The 20353-nt window shown below is 44.8% G+C and overlaps 1 protein-coding gene across 3 annotated transcripts; it reads right to left on the bottom strand.

The window, feature by feature from the left end:
• Positions 1-423: 423 nt before the first annotated feature.
• C17H10orf53 (chromosome 17 C10orf53 homolog) lies at positions 424-20163 on the bottom strand. Of its 3 annotated transcripts, none has more exons than XM_028156849.2 (3): positions 20003-20163; positions 1444-1563; positions 424-768 (listed from the first exon to the last, which is right to left on the bottom strand). In XM_028156849.2, the coding sequence occupies exons 1-3, from the start codon at positions 20142-20144 to the stop codon at positions 704-706; spliced, it is 327 nt and encodes a 108-aa protein (XP_028012650.1). In that variant the 5' UTR covers positions 20145-20163; the 3' UTR covers positions 424-703. The 3 variants fall into 3 exon arrangements, with proteins under 3 accessions (XP_028012650.1, XP_008147309.1, XP_028012651.2); XM_008149087.3 differs by having other exon boundaries at positions 20048-20163; XM_028156850.2 differs by lacking the exon at positions 20003-20163 and adding an exon at positions 19725-19991.
• Positions 20164-20353: the final 190 nt, after the last annotated feature.

Here is a 20353-nt window from a genome sequence, read left to right as displayed (position 1 = left end):
GATAGAAATATCATGATGAGAGAGAATCATTGATTAGCTGCCTCTTGCAGGCCCCACACAGGATTGAGCCTGCAACCTGGGCATGTGCCCTGACCAGGAATCGAACCATGACTTCCTGGTTCCTAGGTCAACACTCAACCACTGAGCCATGCTGGCCGGGCGAATAACCAAAGATTTGGCTTCAGGTGATTGTCTATTAGCATTTTATGTAGTATTCCATTGGGAACAAGAAATAAACCTGCAGGATTGGCCAGGTTTCCAAATATTGAAATGGACTGTTCGTTCAGATTTTCAAAGGCCACTGTTTTCCCTCCCCCCCCTCCTCCGCCCGTTTTTAATTTTATCTGTTCCTATCGCTTCCTAACTATAGGATGGACTCCCACATGCTTCCGGCGGCTGTGCTTTATTAGTAAGAGACGGCGCTTTGGTATGAGATTGCATTTTATTATTTCCTTCAGCTCGACATGTAGCAGATATTGGAGGGCCTCCCTATGGGTTCAGATGAGACACTCAGCCGGTGACGTGGTCTGCTTGCTGTGTGGACCCGCTTCCCTGCAGCCTGGCGTGCAGCAGGACAGGCTGGAGTCGCCCTGCTCTGAAGGTAGTGCTGGAGCCCATGGCCCGAATGGCTGCTGTTGTTTGCATCACCGAACGCCTGAGGCAGTTGCTGTTCTTTTGGCTTGAGATGCCCGTTTCCACGAGATCAGTAGGCATTCAGCACGGCTATCCTGGCCTCTTGGCACAGAGGGTCTAGTTTACCATCGCCTCCTAGGGAGACAGGTAGACTTTCCTGTGGCCAGCTTTATATGCAATTTAATATCATATAGGACACACATATGGCTCCCACTGGGAGAGCATTTTCACAGTACACAGGCATGGCACTGGCTAGCTGGTCTTTAATGGAGCATTAGTGGAGTGTGAAAGCGTTTACTTCTGGGCAGAGTGAGGTATGCCTGATGCCAGCCTCTCAGGCCAGCAGCTCACCAGTGCAAAGAAATCCTTAGAATATCGCGGATAAACTGTATGACTGGCATACCAACTCTGTCTTATGCAGCTTAGACAGAATAGTCAAAATGAAACATTTGTTTTGAAGATAACATAATAAAACACACATTATTAAAATGCACACCCCCTCCCCCAACAACCAATTATCCCTAAATTCCCATCATCTGTTTGAAGTCTAGAGCTAAAACTTCGTTTTCTTTCTGCCTCTCTCTGTCCCCAGTGTTCCGGGAAGAAGCCGAGAGCACCAAGCACTTTCCTGTATGTGGTTTAGGATGCGCTCATTCAGTGCCACAGGGCAGGGGCTCTAAGCAAGAGTGTGAGACTCAGAAAGAAGCCCGGGTTGAATCTGGGCACGACACACTGACCCCTTCAGCTGGAAGCTGAGGGCGCTTGAGAGAAGGCCACGCGGGGGGGAGGGGGGAGTGGGGAGGGGGTTACCGAATTCCAAGTCTTTGATGTTGCAGTGGAAGACAACTTCTTCGTTCACGCTGAGCTCCACCACATTCCAGTCGTCCATCTTCTCTAGAATGACCAGGTGTCCATCTGCAGCCAGCACAGCTGCAAGAGAGAGAAAGGGGTGTGGTGGCAGGCAGACTGCCCACTACCATGGCACGCAGATGTCCTCACGGATCCCAGCAGCTGGTCTGCTCTCCAGTTGCTCATGGCTACAACTCCGCTGTCCTGGTGGGCCCTGCCTGGCGCTGGCCCAGAGTGCCCTCACGTCTCTGAGAGGCACAGCCCAGACTGAGCATTTCAAGATCGGCTGTGATTTGATCCAGACCCACACGATCTGTGAGAATATAAGCGTTCTCTAGGAAGAGCTTCTGAGGTTTTTTAATAGAGACAATGCTCAGTGTTTTAGAGAATTTGTGAAATTAGGTGACTTCTGACCTTGCTGATGGAACCTGTAGAGGGGCAATTTGACAGTTCATGAAAAAAACCTTAAAAGCCTCAAAAATTAGAATTAAGAAAATGATTCTAATCTCTGGCCAAGCAAATTGCACTTATAAGAAGTCTTCCTGAGGAAAAAATCAGACTTTTTGCAATAAGATATTTCATTCTCTATTTTATAATAGCAAAATACTGTGACTAACTTACATGCCCAATACTATGAAGATGTCTATGACTTTTTAATAGCATGAAAATATTTGTAATATAAGCAAAATACAGCCTACAGATAAACTACATTTTCAACATTAATTAAAATATGTATATGCAGTATAAAAAATGCCCAGTGATTATCTTTCTCTGGTGAGATTATGAGTTTTTCTTTTTATTCTTTTATCATATTTTCCGATTTTTCTATAATAGAAAAAAATCTTTTTAATAAAGCTAATGGACTAAACTTGTATTCTCACCTTCGGAACGGGCATGTTGGTTACCACATTCAAGGGCTCCTTCCGTGGTGATCAGGACAGAAACATTGTTAGGTTTATTCTCTGTTGGAGAAACGCAAGCGTGTGTGGGCTTAGCAGCAACAGTGTGCATGGAACAGCCTGGAGCTCTGTGGTTCCCAACACGTTTCTCCCCAGTTTTTCCATGTGTCCCCCCCTAACCTTGGTGTTAGAGCGGGCCAGAAGTCGGGTGAGGATAAAAAGAAAAATCAGATGGGACCATTTTTTTAAAGCCTTAGCATTTCAATCAGTCTTACGTGGTGAAAAGCAGACAGTTATGTCAGTTAATTGTATTTAATCACAGAGACAATTGCTTTTTCATAATGTTGGCATGCCCACTTCATCTTTCAATCAGTTCAAGAACAGCAAGCCCCGACTGTGAGCATTTTAATTGCGTGATTTTAATTTCACTTCTGGAAAGGAACTTCGGAAAGTAACTCAGCGAGGATCTCCATTAACAAGACAGCGCTCCGTGGGCACCCGGTGGCGGCCCTAATTGACTTTGTGTCAGCCAACCCGGCTCCCCAGACTCCGCGCCTTTTCCCTCGGCGTGTTTGTCATCGCATCCTAGTTAAAGGTCTTCTTCCGAAATGCCTTTGGAGGAAGGCACTCAGCTTGGACCCACGGCTGGTTTAAATGAAGCGGCCCCCGCGGGAATGGCCAGTGGGTCGTCTGGGAAGCATAGATCTCTACAGGGTTCTGGGGATCATACAGTCCCAGCAGCACCTTCCTGTGTGTGTGTGTGTGTGTGTGTGTGTGTGTGTGTGTGGAGGGAGGGGGGCGAGGGAGGAGGGGAGCTGGAGAGGGAAGAGCTCCCAGTGGGTAGATAGGAGGCAATTCAGCCTCTGTGACCTTGACTTTCCCTTGTCTGAAGACGTTCCTGGGAAATGGAGTTCAACATGACAGGAAAAATCGGGAACAAAACAGCTTCTCCACTCGCACTCCCCAACCCCCTTCTGGGGCTAGGTGCTGAGGCCTGGGGGTTCCGGGGAGGAGGGTGCAGGCCCTGCCCGGGGCTGGTCACAGCGAACACAGTGTAAGTGAGGAGGGCGCTGCCGGGGCGACCCCGGGAGGCTGTGCACCCTGCAGCTGCCACGGCCCTTTTCCTGGGGCCCCGTCTGACCAAGCCTCACACAGCAGTGAATCTGGGGTTTGTTTTATGAGAACAGCGGCACTCTTCATGGCAGGGTGTAGCTAAGACACTGGATTTGAACCATCAAATAGTCAAGCCACCCTGTGGAAGTGGGGGTGCCGACTAATGGGGTCTAAGTGAATGAAGCCCAACAAGAAGTCCCAAGAGAGCAAATAACTCCTCACTTTGCGCTCTCGCGGCCTTTAAGGGCATGCCTCTCCCTCACCGACCACAGCCCCCTCTTACCGCCCCCCCCCCCAAACCGGGTGCCTGGTGTTAATGAAACTCACGGAATAAACAAGCTCACAATGGCGCTGGGCACCTCCAATGACTGTTTTGGACCCTGAGTGACCCGAGTCTGACTTATTAAAGCGATAAGCCATCTGAGACTAGATCGTAAATCACTCTCAGGACACCCATCCCTTCTCCTCAGTCCAGGATGCGCTGAGCCCAGCGGGAGGGCGGCCAGTGCAGGCTTAAGGGATAAAACTCGAAGCAGCACCAGAATTCCTGCAGCTCATGCAAATGCCAACTTCTCTACATGGAGGACCCATTTGTTCTATGAACGGCCATGGGTTGTCTATTCAAAGAAAGGTCAGATAAATATACTCCACGCAACAAAGTCTCTGCAAAGGCAGTGGCTGACCTCCAGCATAAATCAACCCGAAGCTGTAGGCCCCCCGCAGGATGCCTGCTTCTTTGAAGTGGCGCCTCATCCTTCAAGTGGGATCTGGGTAAACGGAAGGGACACAGAAAAGCCCCGCTCTTCCCGGTGCTGGGGGCGTGTGCACCATCTGTGAATGATTTAAACGCGCTGGTTAGGAAGTCAAGGCACACAGGCAGACAGGCCTGTCCCCGCTCTCTGCTTATGCAGATGCAATGCTGATGACCGTTAGTGTGTGGCTAATGCAGAGCGAGGGGCGGTGGATGTCACACACTAAATAGGCAGACTGATTTGTCTGGGTGGTTTCACTTCCTTCTAGTTCCCCTCAGCCGGTCATTTGGCAAACTTAAGTACCAGGCAAGGAGCAGCATGGCCTGGGGAACTACTTAGAACTTGTTGTTAAGCATTAGTTATTTAGTTTCATCAGGATTGAAGCCATAGTAGAGACCTTTTTGCTGAGCTATTATAATGAAGAAAGAACGAAAAGGTTCAGATTGCTTAAGGCATAGTGAGTTCAGGAAAGATGAAACACATTCCCAAAGCCAGCGTCTTCGGGAAATGACAAAGAGCTGTGATTTTTAAAGAAACACAGAATTCAGATGCAGATTTTACAGAAGGGGCCTGCAAGGGCACCGCTCTGCCTGGTGTGGTGTTCTCCTTGAGGCTGCAGTGGTCCAGGAGTGTGGGGCCGGGAGGGAGGAGGAGCAGATGCTGCCTGCCTGGCTCCGGTTAACACGCTGGCCTGTGTCACCGGCCCTCAGTGAAATGTTGGCTGCCAGTATAATACGAATCATCGTTCAGGAATACACAAAGCTAACTTTAAAAATCAACCACCTGCTGATACCTTGAGATACTTAAGTCTCCTTCAACCATAAAAATTCTCCCCTTGATCTTCTCAAAATACTCCTCGGCTCCCCTACCGTGGGAAGAGCTGCCTGAGCCCTCTGCTTCCTCTGCCCACGCTGAACCTGCGCTCTCAGGAGTGAAGAGCCCTCCGCACAGTCAATGGCTTATCCCGTCCATCCTGCCCCTCAGGAGATGAACGCTCAGGCCCGTCTCCGTTATTGCTTTAAAATACTTTTTTTTTTTTTGGAAAAATACTTTACTTGATTGTATACACACACCCTTTCCAGAATCACATGTAATCATTAGTAGACTTTTCAGTGGTAAGAACCTGCGTTCAGGTGAACCTTTGCGTGTGTTTAGCCTCTTCATCTGCACCCCAGGTTTTCTCAGCGATTTTTTGAGTTGCAGCTGTTGGCCTTTGGTTGCGTTCTTTATTGTGCACGCGGAATGTGCAGTGATGGCTGGGACTTCTTGGCTTCTTAACAGCTGGTTTATTGGGCAGTATTAGAAAAAAATGTCAATCAAGGGATACCGCCTAGAATTCTAATAGGGCCAAGGCTTGTTACTGATGGGGGTGCCTACATGAAATTAGTGAGAAGTGAGGTTTGTTTTCTCTCAGGAAAACGGCAGCTCTGTAGCCTAATACGTGTTTTTCATGTTAATCCTGACAGTTTACCAGATAGCTGGTTATGGAGAAGGTGGCGGTTAACATCCCTCCCGAAATGGTTCCTACTTTGTACATTATTTGGTTTCTTTTATTTACCTGCTTGAATACTTGAATAAACCACTCTTCAGTTTTAATCCTTCTATTCTAATCCTTTTAGATAATAAATTTGAACTGACAAAGTGCACAAAAGCTCTTTGTCATTAATCTAATTTAGTGTCATGATAAAAAAAAACCCCACAAAGCTTCCCTTTATTTTGACGAAGTAATGTAATTTACCTTATTTATCTGTATGAAATTCCAGCAGTTAATCTGAACACTTATTATATGATGTTTGTATTCTTAGGTCTTTAATAGAGTGTTTCTACCTCTCATTGTAATTACATGCATTATTCTTGAAACTAGGTAAAATTCACTGAATTGTTGTATAATAAATAGCCTTTTTATTATTGCCTGTAAAGAAATAAAATAAAATACTTTTACACTAAAGTTTTACAGGTTATGATGCAGACCCATGACTTAAAAAAACCCTTACAATTATAGAAGTGGACAAAAAATTTTAAATTACACATAATTATCCCCCCTCCTGCCTTTTATCTTTTTTCAGTGGAGGTGGGATCACAATGCATATGGAATTCAGGAACATACTTTATTCCTTGAACACTGTGGCGTGGTGATCCAGTCCTGCCAATGTACATAGATCAGCTACATTGCATGTCATGTGACAAATGTACAGCAATTTATTCAGCTATTCCTTTTTCTGGGTGTTTCCTATTTTTCAGTCATCAAGAAATGTAAAGGAAGAAGATGCCTCCAGGTACATGTGCAAGTTTGTGTCTGTGTGTGTGCGTGCGTGTGTGTGTGTGTGTGTGTGTGTGTGTGTGTGTGTGTAAAATTGAGAAACGGCATAGCTGGATTCCACAGTACATGTTAAATTTTAAGATACTGTCAAGTTGCCCTCCAAAGTTACTTACTGTGCCAGTGTACCCTCCCTCCTCAAGTCTTTGAGAACACTTTTCCCCCAGGTCCTTCATCAACTATGAATTCCTCTTTTTCTAAAGATAATTCCTACTTAACAGTTTGGTGCCCATTAGCCGTTTTCTTCTTGCAATTCTCATCTCATTTGCCTCCTGTGCCTCCAGGTTCTTTTCTACATCAGCCGCCCCCTGAGGGACCACTGTCATGTCCTACCGTCTGCCCGGTCTGTTTTTCCTTGCTTCCTCTGCAGTCTCACCTCCGGTGGTTCCAGCATTCAGCTCCATGTAGGTTCATTTTAACTAATCTTTCTTGATCCTTAAAATATGCCCGGCACAATTCCAGACACTGGGACACAGCAAAGAACAGAACAGAGAAGAATCCCTGCTCCCTTGGAGGTCAAGAGTAATACAGTCGTAGTAGGGAATTTTAATAAACCATTGCTATCAACGGATAGATCTTCTGAACAGAAAATCAACAAGGAAACAGCAGCCTTAAATGACACACTAGATCAGATGGACTTAATTGATATATATTCAGAGCATTTCACCTCAAAGCTGCAAAATATACATTCTTTTCAAGTACACATAGAACATTTTCAAGGCTGGACCACACATTAGGACACAAAACAAGGCTCAGTAAGTTTAAGAGGATTGAAATAATATCAAGCATCTTCTCTGATCACAACAGTAAGAAACTAGAAATCAATTACAAGAAAAAAAACTGAAACTATCTGATAAATTTATTGTCTTCATTTCATTTAGCTCTTCTTCTGGAGAATTCTCTTGTTCTTTCATTTGGGGCTCATTTTTTTATCTCCCCATTTTGGCTCCCTGTTTGGGTTTGAGTCTGTGTATTAGGTAGATCAGCTAGGAGTCCCAATCTCTGGTGCAGGACAATGTCAGACACTGTTTCTGACTGGCCCTGAGCACTGTTTGGAGCTATAAGCAACCCACAGCTTGTGCCTCCCTCTGCTGGGGCTGGGTGCCTTTGGAAATGACCAAGATGTGCACCAAAGTCTGTCTTTCCAACCCCCAGGTCCAGAAAGAGATCAGACAAAGGCTCAAAGCCTCCAGAGACCCACCTCTGCCTGTGGTCTGATTGTTATTTTCAGTCTTAATTTGTCTCAGGCTATAGACCACAGCAAGGCATAGACTCTACAGGGTGGGTGAGAGGTTTTCCAACAGGGTGGGGCAATTGCTTCCCTCCCAGGCAAAAGCTGCCTGGATGGAAAATGTCCTCTCAAGAAAGATATCCTCTGCATTATGAGGGAATGACTCAGCACAGGAAACCGGGGTGGCTGCCTTCCAAGCTCTAACCCCAGAGCCCTCACCCTGTGATTCTCCACACACAGCTCTAGTCCACTCTGCCCTCCCTCTGCCAGAGCCCAAAGTGAGTTGCTGCTTTGCCAGCCATTTTTCCTTAGCAGACAGCAACCCTGCTGCTTTCCACAACCAGATGTGGGCACCTTTCTCAGTTCTGGTGCTTTGGGCTGGGGAGCCAAGTTTGGGGTTTAGACCCCAGAGTTCTCAGTGGGAACCCCCGATAGCTGAGATATCCCTCCAGAACTTCAGCTGCTGTCTGTGGGAGCCCAGCCAGCCCTCTTGTGCCTCTGCACTTCCTACCAGTCTCTATGTGGTCTCCACTTTCAGTCCTTGGTTATCAGGGTTCTCTCTAGCTAGTTTTCAGTTGATTATTCAGGATGTTTGGTGTTTTTTTTTTCTGTATTTTAGTTGTAATTCCAGTTTGGTCCTGGGAGAGTGTCAATGTAGCTTCTACTTAATCCACCACCATTTTAGAACTCCTCCCCGCGCCCCCCCCCCCTCCGCCCCTACACTCCCAATGACTATCTTTTTCCTGTATTTTTGTATTCATATTTCATTATCTTTTCTTTCCTTCTTAAAGAAGTTCGTTTATCATTTCTTGTAATACTTATTTAGTGGTGATGAACTACTTACGTTATTTAATGTCTGGGAAACTCTTTATCTCTCCTTTGATTCTAAATGATAGCCTTGCTGGATAGAGCAATCTTGGTTGTAGGTCTTAGCCTTTCATCACTTTGAATATTTCATGTCAGTCCCTTCTGGCCTGCAAAGCTTCTGTTGAGAAGTCAGCTGACATTCTTATGGGAGCTCCCTTGTAGGAAACTGCTTTTATTTCTTGCTACTTTTAAGATTCTCTCTTTGTCTTTAACCTTTGGCATTTTAATTATGATGTGTATTGGTGTGGGCCTCTTTGGATCTTGTTTGAGACTCTCTGTGCTTCCTGGACTTGTATGTCCATTTACTTCACCAGGTTAGGAAAGTTTTTGGTCATTATCTCTTCCTATAGATTTTCTTTCTTCTTTCTTCTCCTTCTGATACCCCTATGATATGTTATCTTGCTTAATATTGTCCAAACATCCTTAAACTGTCCTCATTTTAAAATTTCTTTTTCCTTTTGGCTTTTTGAGATTTTTCTCCAATTGAGATTTTTCTGTTACCCTGTTACCCAGATCACTGATTTGATCCTCTGCTTCATCTAATCTGTTGTAGATTTTCTCTAATGTATTCTTCATTTTAGTTATTGTAGTCTTTACTTCTGATTCTCTTTTAATGTTTTTTATCTCTTTGTTGAGTTCTCACAAAGTTCATCTATTCTTCCCCTAAGTTCATTGAGCATCCTTATGACCAGTGTTTTAAACACTGTATGTAGTCGATTACTTGTATCTATTTTGTTTAGTTCTTTTTCTGGAGTTTTGTCTTATTGTTCCATTTGTGTTATGATTCTCCATCTTCCAATTTTGGCTGCCTTTCTGTGTTTGCCTCTTTGTGTTACATAGATCTGCTACATCTCCAAGTCTTGGCAGAGTGGCCTTATGTAGTAGGTGTCCTGTGTGGCTTATTTGTGCAGTCTCCCTGATCATGTAGGGTATTTCTTGTGTGCTGTGTGTGCCCTCTTATTCTAGCTGAGCTTGATTACTGTTGGTACATCAGTGGGTGGGACTGACCCCAAGGCTTACTGACTATGAGGGCTGGCTGTAACTATAGCAAGAAAGCTGTTGTATGGAGGTGACCCCCATAGAGCAGGAGTTACTTTTGTAGGGCTCTGGTGTCAATTGAATTCATCCTTCAGGTACTTTGTTTGTGGGGCTGTTTGGGTGGTGCTCTGGTGAGGTCTGAAGATAGCTTCTAGGTATATTGGTTCTGCAGCCTCTTTGGAAGGGTTATAGTGCAGGCCAGGGTAATGGTCATTTGTGCCAGCTTGGAGTCACCTGGTGGGAGCTACAAAGTAATATGCATCTGGTTGCCAGTTGTGTTGGGCTTGGAGGTGCTCGGGCGAGGCCATGCTGTGGACGGGGGCCAGCTGCCACTGGTTCCAGGAGATGTGAGCTGAGGTCAGCTGCATTTGGGCCCAGCTTGTGGTCATTTAATTAAGGCTACTTTCCAAGCCACCAATGGCCACAGCTTTGGCAGTCTTGGGGCCAACCTCATCGTGTTATAATGCAAGTTGAGATCTGTCAGTGCTTGTGCCAGGCTTAGGGCTACTAAGCAAGAGGTGCAGCTTCCTGCTGCTTATTTGGGGTGTGTAGACCTCTGAAAGATTTTAGGACAATCCCAGCATGAGCTGAGGTAAACCATTGTGTTCAAAAGCCACTGGAAGCAGTTCAGGTTGGACACACAAGTTGGGTGGACCTGGGTCTCAGGGAACCATCAGGGGGAACAGTGTTAGTTATGTCAATGGAGAGAACAGATTTGGCACCTGCCTGCACAAGGGCCGGCTGAGTGCTGGGAGGGCTCAACAAAGAAACAATGGCACCTACCAGCACTTTTAGGGAGAGAGCTGCCCTGAGCCCAGCCCCTCCAGCCCTCACCCTGAAGCTAGTCAATTTAGTTCCTCTTTGTAGGTCCCTGGCACATTTTGAGCTGTTTTCCCCGCACTGGATCCTACAGTGAGTTTTTGAGTGAGTCCATTGACAGCTCCTCAAGAGGAATGTCTAGGATTCCGGCAGCCCTCCATCTCCCTTGGCCGCACACCCCACTGGTTTTCACAGTCAGATGTTACAGGGACTTCTCTTCCCAGCAGTGGTGCCCTGGCTGGGGAACCTGGTGTATCCTTCCCAATTCTTTCTTAATTGTCATGCCATGGATGTGGGTAGGACTTCCTGTTCCATGTATCTGTCCCTCTTACCAGTCTCAATGTGACATCTTTATTATATTCTTAGTTATAGAAATTCAGTTAATCTTCAGGTGGTTATCAAGTGTGATTCTTCTATAATTCAGTTGTGATTTTTATGTCATCATGGGAGCAGGTGAGCACAGCATTTACCTACTCTGCCATCTTTACCAGAAGTTCCCACATAAATACCTTTTCAATGAAATTGGACTCTTATCTTACACCATATATAAAAGTTAACTCAAAATGGATCAAAGATCTAATTTTAGAAATTATAAAACTTTTAGAAGAAAACATAGTATTCTGCATGACCTTAGATTTTTGCAATGATTTCTTAAACATCAAAGGCAAGGCAACAAAAGGAAAACAGAAAAACCTAACTTCATGAAATCTAAAACTTCTTGTGCATCAAGGGACAATATTAAGTAAGTGTCTAATAGAATGGGAGAAAGTATTTGCAAGTCATTTATCTGACAACGGTCTAGTACCCAGAATATATAAAGTGTTGGCAATAATGTGAAGAAATTGGAATCCTTATATGTTGCTAGTGGAATGTAAAATGGTGCAGCTGCTGTAAAAACAATTGGGTATTTCCTCAAAAAGTTATACATAGAATTACCATATGACTCAGCAATTCCACTCCTAGTTACATGCCCACAAAACATTATAAACAGGGACTCAGATACTTGCACACCTATATTTATAGCAGCTTATTCACAATAACCAAAAAGTGGGAAGAAGCAAAGAGTTCATCAACAGATGAATGGATAAAAAAAAATATATATATATATACAATAGACTATTATTTGGCCATAAAAAGGAAGAAAATACTAATTCATGTTACAACATGGATGAAACTTCAAAATAGTATGCTAAGTGAAATAAGCCAGGCACAAAAGACAAATATTGTATGGTTTTACTTACATAAAGTATCTATATTGGGCAAAGTTATAAAGACAGAAAGTAGGTTAGAAGTTAGCAGGAGCTGAGGGCGGGATAAGGAATTATTGATCAGTGGATACAGAGTTTCTGTTTGGGGTATTAAATAATTCTGGAAATACATAGAGATGATAATTGCATAACATTTTAAATATATATATTTTTATTTATTTCAGAGAGGAAGGGAGCGGGGGAGAGAGACAGAAACATCAACGATGAGAGAGAATCATCGATCACCTGCCTCCTGCATGCCCCCTACTGGGGACCGAGACAGCAACCCGGGCATGTGCCCTTGACCGGAATCCAACCTGGGACCCTTCAGGACCCTAGCCACTGAGCCAAACCAGCCAGGGCGACTGCATAACATTTTGAATGTCATTAATGGCACTGAATTGTACACGTAAAAATAGTTAAACCGACAAATTTTGTTATATACAGTGTGTCCCAGCAAAATGCATAACACTGAATAATTATTAATTCTGATGAATTAAATCTGAAAAGAAAGAAACATCATTTGAGCTATCAGCTGTTAAAGTGTATATACATTTTTTGGGGACACCCTATATTTTACCACAATAAAAATAGTATGAAAAGAAATAGCTGAACTAAGACAGAAAATGTGAGAGTTGGTTGGGAAGGAGGAATTCGTAACCCCTAGGGCTGGGGAAAAGAAATGTCTGCAAAAGTCAAAAGCCTAAAGACAGAGGAAGCACAAAGGTTCACAGAACTCTTGAATGTAGATTACTTTCCAGCAGTCTAAAATCCACCTTATTTTTAATATTGACATTCAAAAGTATATTACTGTAAGGTGTACAACCCTGTGGTTAGACATTTAAATAACTTACAAAGTGATCACATGATAAACCTAGAACCCATCTGACACCATATATATAGGGTGCCCCCCCCCCCCGCCACCAGAAAAACGTATGCACACTTAGCAGCTGATAGCTCAATTGATGTTTCTTTCTTTTCAGATTTAGTCCACTGGAATTAATAATCATTCAAAGTGCATTTTTTGGGGGCCACCCTGTAGTTATCACAATATTATTGACTATATTTCGTAGGCTATATCCCCATGACTATTCTGTAACTACCAATTTGCACTTCTTAATCTTTTCACTTTTTTCACCGCGCTTCCCCCGCAAATCTCCTCCAATCTGACAACCATCAAAATGTTTTCTGTGCCCAGCCGGTGTGGTTCAGTTGCTTGAGCATCTACCCATGAACCAGGAGGTCAGGGTTCGATTCCTGGTCAGGGCACATGCCTGGGTTGCAGTCTCGATCCCCACTAGGGGGTGTGCAGGAGGCAGCTGATCAATGATTCTCTCTCATCATTGATGTTTCTCTCTCTCTCCTCCCTTCCCTCTCTTTGAAATCAATAACATATATTTAAAAAATGTTTTCTGTATTTATGAGTTTGTTTCTGTTCTGCTTTTTTGTTTATTTTTATTTTGTTGATTCCACTTATAAGTGAAATCATCTGGCATTTGTCTCTGTCTGACTTAGTTCACTTAGCACGATACCCTCTAGGTCCATCTATATTGTTGCAGATGGCAAGATTTCACTCTTTATATGGCTGAGTCATAGTCCTTTGTATATATGCACCACCTTTTCTTTATTCATTCATCTAGTGATGGACACTTAGGTTGCATCCATATATTGGCTATCCTATCTAATAATAGACAAATATGCAAATTGACCATACCTCTGACACACCCACAAACCACGCCCACAAGCCACGCCCACCATCCAATCAGAGCGAGCATGCAAATTAACCCAAACCAAGATGGCTACAGCCACAGAGAGCAAGGTTTCCTAGGTAACAGAGGAAGCCAAGCTTTCCGCCTGCCCTTGCCAGGCCTAAGCCTCCACTCAAGCTACAAAGTTTCAATTATAGAAGGTAAACAAATTCAAACAAATGGCGGCACAATGGAGCTTGAGAGAGCAGGCCAGGGTTGCCGCTGGCAATAGGGGAAGCAAAGCTTTCCACACACCCTGGCTGGGCCCACCCGCTTAAGGCAACAAAGTTTCAATTATAACCCCAACAGAAATGGCTGCCGGCCTTGGAGGGAGCCCCAGGCTTGGCTCCGCTCCAGGCTACAAAGTTTCAATTGTAGAAGGAAAATAAATCCCAGATACCAGGGCCTCGCTTGGGTTGCCAGGGGGCGTGGCCGGCCTGCAAACCACCACAGGCCCCTCGCTCAGGCCGCCCCACACCCCAAGGGAACCCCCACCTGATCCGGACGCCCTTCAGGGCAAACCAGCTGGCCCCCACCCCTGTACCAGGCCTCTATCCTATCTAATAAAAGAGTAACTATGCAGATTGATCATCACTGCAACACACAATATAGCTGCCCCCATGTGGTCAAAGATCCTGCCCCCATGTGGACACAAGATGGCCACCACAAGATGGCCAGCAGGAGAGGGCAGTTGGGAGGCACCCGGCCTGCAAGGGAGGGCAGTTGAGAAGGACCAGGATTGCAAGGGAGGGCAGTTGGTGGTGATCAACCCTGCAGGAGAGGGCAGTTAGGGGTGACCAGGTCAGCAGAGGAGGGAAGTTGGGGGCAAACAGGCTGGCAGGGGAGCAGTTAAGCATCAACCAGGCTGAGTGGTTAGGGGGTGATCAGGCTGGCAGGCAGAAGTGGTTAGGGGCAATCAGGAAGGCAGGAAGGCAAGCAGTTGGGAGCCAGCAGTCCTGGATTGTGAGAGGGATGTCCCATATTGGAGAGGGTACAGGCTGGGCTGAGGGACAACCCCCCTCCGTGCACGAATTTCGTGCACCGGGCCTCTAGTTATAAATAATGCTGCAATGAACATATGGATGTATAGGTCTTTTTGATTTAGTGTTTTGGGTTTCTTTGGATAAATACCCAGAAGTGGAATTGCTGGGTCATTCCTTGTCTCTTGTTATATAACCTTTGTTTTAAAGTACTAGTATATTTTGTCTGGTATAAGTATTGCTACCCCAGCTTTTTAAATATATATTTGCATAAAATATATTTTTTCATCCCTTTACTTTTAGTCTCTGTGTATTTTTAGTCTGAGGTGAATCTCTTGTAGGCAGCATATGTATGGGTCTTGTTTTCTTCTCCATTCAGCCACTCTCTCTCTCTCTCTCTCTCTCTCTCTCTCTCTTTTGATTGGAGCAATTAATCCATTTACATTTAAATTGATTGTTAATAGATATGTCTTTATTGCCATTTTATTATTCAGATTTTTAATCTTTTTTTTCTTGTTCTTCTTAAAGAAGACCCTTTAACATGTCTTATACTACTGGTTTGGTGGTGATGAACTTCTTTAGCTGTTCTTGTCTGGGAAGCTCTTTATCTGTTCTTAAATTCTAAATGATAGTGTAATCTTGGCTGTAGGTCCTTTCCTTTCATCACTTTGAATATTTCATGCCAATCTCTTCTGGTCTATAAAGTTTCTGTTGAATAATAAGCTGACAATCTTATGGGAGCTCCCCTTGTAGGTAACTAACTGCTTTTCTTTTTCTGCTTTTAAAATTCTCTCTTTGTCTTTAACCTTTGACATTTTATTGTTGTTGTTTTTAATATATTTTATTGATTTTTCACAGAGAGGAAGAGAGAGGGATAGAGAGTTAGAAACATTGATGAGAGAGAAATATCGATCAGCTGCCTCCTGCACACCCCCCACTGGAGATGTGCCCGCAACCAAGGTACATGCCCTTGACCGGAATCGAACCTGGGACCTTTGAGTCTGCAGGCCGACGCTCTATCCACTGAGCCAAACCGGTTTCAGCAACCTTTGACATTTTAATTATGATGTGTCTTGATGTGGGTCTCTTTGGGTTTATATTGTTTGGGACTCTCTGTGCTTCTTTGACTTGTATGTCTAGTTCCTTCACAGGGTTAGATAAATTTCCCTTCATTATTTTTAAAATAGGTTTTTAATATCTTGCTCTCTCTCTCTTCTCCTTCTGGCACACCCATGATGTGAATTTTGGTATACTTAAAGTTGTCTCAGAGGTTCCTTACACTATTCTCATTTAAAAAAATGTATTTGTTGCTATTCAGATTGGGTATTTTCTGCTTCCTTACCTTCAAATCACTGATTGATCCTCCTGATTTATCTACTCTACTGTTGATTCCTTGTAATGTATTCTTCATTTCTGACTGGTTCTTTTTCATGTTTTCTATCTTGTTAAAGTTCTCACTAAGTTCTTCTACTCTTCCCCTTAGTACATTGAGCATCCTTATAACCAGTATTTTGAACTCTGAATCTGGTAGATTGCTTGTCTCCATTTTGTTTAGTTCTTTTCCTGGAGTTTTGCTCTGTTCTTTCATTTGGGACATGTCTCTCTGTTGCCTTATTTTGGCTGCCTCCCTGTGTTTGTTTCTATGTATAAAGTTAGAGCTGCTACATCTCCTAGTCTTGGTAGACCTTATGGAGTACAGTCAAACCTTGGTTCTTGAATGTCTCCCATCTCAAACAATTTGGTTTTCAACCTAGTTTATCAATGGAAAATGTCCTGGTTGTTGAATAAAACTTTGGTTCCCCACCCAACAACCCTTTCATGATGATACCTGTATGATACCTCTCAGGTGACAAACAAAGGAGAGAATGTGCGAGTATGAGTCAGCCTACTGCTAAACTTTGCATTGTTAAACCCTCAGGAAATTGTGTTGTGAATATTTTTTTTTTTTGCTTTTGTTGCTGCTTATTATTATTAAATACATACAGTAAGCCACCATGGGTCCTAAGAAGGTTAGTGATAGCAGCAAAGTGAAAAGGAAAGTTGTGAGAACAACAATAATCTTACAAAAGAAATCATTGCCAAGTATAATCAAGGTGTTCATGTGTCTAATCTGGCTACCTAGTGTGGCATGGAGAAATCGCTGATTAGCTAAATTTTAAAACATAAAGAGGCCATCAAGAGTGCTGATGTTAAGGGTGTGAAAGTGCTCATGAAACAATGATCACATGCTGAGAGGTAGAAAAATTGTTGATTTGGATAAATGAAAAGCAGTTAGCCAGTGAAAGCACTTCAGAGGCAATAGCTCTCAACATTAAAGTTAAGTTCTGGTGTGGACATAAATTTTCATTTTTTTACTGTACATTTCATTCCCTTTTTAAAAATTTTTCATTTATATTTCATCTCCTTTTTGTTTTAAATGTGTTTATTTATAGGTTAAACAGTACATTAGACATGTACTGTATATAGGAAAGGTTAAAACAGGGAATCATTTGGGGTTCTGGAACAGATGAATTAAATTTACATTATTTCTAATGGGAAAAAATGCTTCAGTTTTCTTACAAATTGCTTCCCAAACAGTTTTCTGGAATGAATTAAGTTTGAGAACCCAGGTTCCACTGTAGGTCTCACGCAGCCTCCCCAGTCACCCAAGCTGGGAGCTCCAGGTGTGCCTTCCATTTGGGCTGTGTGCATCCTCCTGTTATAGTTGAGCCTTGATTGCTATTGGCAAGTCAATGGGATGGATTTACCTCCAGGCCAATCGGCTGCAAATATAGGCTGTGACCACCGTGGAGAATCAGCAGTGCAGAGGCCAACCCCAGTGAGCTGAACTCACTTTACCAGGTCTCAGGTACCCACTGAGTCCACGCCTTGAATGTGTTGCCTGTTGAGGTGATTGGGTGGCGCTTCAGTTTGTTCTGAAGCTGTCTACCACATGTGCTGGGAGGTGTGGGCCAAGGTCAGCTGCCACCTGTGTCCTGCCCAAGGCCACACAGCAGGAGCTACAAAGCAATCCACAGAAGGCTGCTACTTGTGCTGGGCTTGGAGGTACCTGGGAGAGCCCAAGCTGAGGACCATGGCCAGCTGCCACTAGTGCTAGTACTGGGGCCACTTAACAAGAGGTACAGGATACACAGAGGCCAGATGTTGCTCGTTTGAAAGCTTTTAGGAAAGTTGGCAGCATGAACCAATACAGGCCATTTGTATGGAAAGACCCTGGAAAAGGCTTGGGTGGGGGGCGGGACCTCTGGGAATCACCAGGGTGGGGGAAATGGTGTCAGCCAGGTTGATGGAGACTCAAATATGGTGCCTGCCTGCTGGCTTTGTTGGGGGAGGGCTCAGCAAAGGAACCATGGCCTCTGCCAGCACTTCTGCCTGGGAGAAAGCTACTCATCCTCAAGCCGGACAGTTCAGTTCGTCTCACACGCCCCTGGTGTCTTTCAAGCTGCTGCCCCGGTGCTGGAGCTCAGAGCCAGTGAAATGGAGTCTCTCTACGTGCGGGCCCTTTGTCTCACTCAGCCACAGTCTCCGCTGGTCTTTACAGCCAGAAGTTTTGAAGATTTCTCTTCCAGCCACTGGAATCCTGGGCTGAGGATTCTGGTGAAGGGCTGGGACCTCTGGCTTTTCAGGGGGAACCTTGGCAGCCAAGATATTCCTCCCAGTTTTTAACCACATGTGGGTGTGGGACCAGCCTCTTCTGTGTCTCCACCCCTCCCACCAGTCTTGATGTGGCTTCTTCTTTATACCTTAGTTATAGGTCTTCTGTTCAGCTAGATTTCAGACAGTTCTGAACGATGGTTCTTCTGTAGTTTGGTTGTAATTTTGATGTGGTTGTGGGAGTTTCCAAGTCCCATGTTCCAGGTACACTGCCATCTTGATCAGAAGCCAGATCTACCTTATTTTTAAGGAAATGCTATAGTTGCTTAGTCTCATTATTTATTGAACAAACTAAAAGTGGGTTATGAGGTGATGAGTTGGTGAGTGGGCCCAGTTCATCAGATGGGGAAGAAGCAAAAAGTTAATTATTTAGGCAGTGTCCTTAGCCAAGACTACAAACATTTTAAGCATTACCAAATAATACTGGGTTATTTACAACAGAAATTTCTCAATCAACTCTTCTCTCAGAGAAAGCAGTTTTCTCTGATCACTAAAATTCTCCCCACACTCTAACTAGAATGCAAATGTCGCCTCTTCTAGGAGGCCTTCCATGATTGCTGACTTTGTGTCCTCTGGACTCGCATATTATTTTGCCTGGAATATTCTGGGTTTGAGTCATATAATGGAATTCATGAAGACTCAGTCTCAGGCTCTCTTCTCATTCTATGTGTTCTCCCTAAGCCAACGACTCATACTTTTCTCTCTCCAGAATAGACCTTTTCTCTGAACTCCAGAACTGCAGAGCTGACTCCGAATCTCTGCTTACATAGCTGAAAGCACACTAAGTTCAATAATGTCCAAAATAAAGCATGTTCCTCCAATGGAATATCTCTGGTGTTGTCAATTTCCATCCATCAGCACTTGGTTCAAGTCAGAACAGACTTGACCCTTGACTCCCAGCTATAATTTTTTAGGGAGTACCATTGCTTTTACTTTCATCTACCACCCTTTATGGCTGTCCTGGCACATGCTACTGTCATCTCTCCCACAGGCACTCCAACAGCCCCCGACTTGTCTCCCTGCTTCCATTCTAGACCCCTCTCATCTGTCCTCACAGCAGCCAGTGTTTTATCCCCCTGCCTAGAACTTTTACACGGCCCTGCAGGATCTGGTCCCTGCCTCCCTCTCCAACCTCATCTTCCCATAAGTTCAACAAATACATCATTTGTTCATGCTTCCAGTCTTTACAGATATTAGCTCCTCGGTTTAGAATGAACTTTCTTCTCTTTACCTAATTAGGTTTTCATTATTTGACGCTGAACTCAAGTGTAATTGCAGCAAGTAAACCCTTCCAGATGTTTCCCCTCTCCCCTCCAGTCCTGGCAGTGGCAGGGCCCACTATGATTACGTTCCTCTGTCACAGTCGTAGCCCTATGGTCAGTTAGTAGTCATCAATGAGAAGGACATACATCACTTCAAGGACATATGTCTTTGTTCCCCAGCGTGCCCCAGGCACCTACAAGAGTGTCCGACACATATTAGGTGCTCAGTAAAGGTCTGCTGCATGAATGAATGATCAAGGGATTGACTCCCCGCCATTTTCCAGTCAGCCATATGACCCTGGAGAAGTCACTTACCGTTCCTGATCCTCAGGTTCCATGCGTAAAGCGGGGTAATTCTTTTTATCCAGGTAACTGTGTACACTGCCTGGCACCTCGAGGGCTCACAGAGCATGCTTATTTGTCCCATTCTTATACTGAAGCAGTGGAAGGCGGAGGAAGATGCTAACTCACCCCAGGGTGCTGGGGGTTCAGGGAAGACTCTCCAGAGGAGGTGGAACTCGCTCTGGATCTGAGAAAGGAAGGAGGTCAGACAGAAAGCACAGCCTTCCCGGATGCTCAGAGGCTAGCTATACCTGGGCACATGCGTGTTGATGGCCCTCCAGCGCTTGGCTGCCCACCTTGCAGGCCCTCCAGGCGGAAGGTGCGGTGCTCCACAGACAGGCCGACTGCGCTGTATGGGCCATAGCGCAAGGTGACCACTGCATTCTTGGGCATGGCTGGGCCTCCTGCCCGGGCTGCCGCACAGCACACACTGCTGGGCAACTGCTCTTTATGCCCTTAGGAGTGGGCGTGGCCATGCGCGGCTGGGCGTGGTCAGGCGGGTGGAGCTTGAGGATTCTCCGTACCCCCCCACCCACCCTTGCCTGGTGTAATGGGTGAGAGTGAGGCGATTCCCTCCTGGATGCCTGCACCACCTACTGTGC

This window comes from Eptesicus fuscus, chromosome 17, assembly GCF_027574615.1.
Source record: "Eptesicus fuscus isolate TK198812 chromosome 17, DD_ASM_mEF_20220401, whole genome shotgun sequence".
NCBI classification, from domain to species: domain Eukaryota; kingdom Metazoa; phylum Chordata; class Mammalia; order Chiroptera; family Vespertilionidae; genus Eptesicus; species Eptesicus fuscus.
The sequence above is the reverse complement of the archived record's forward strand: the minus strand, read 5'-3'. Positions and strand labels throughout refer to the sequence as shown.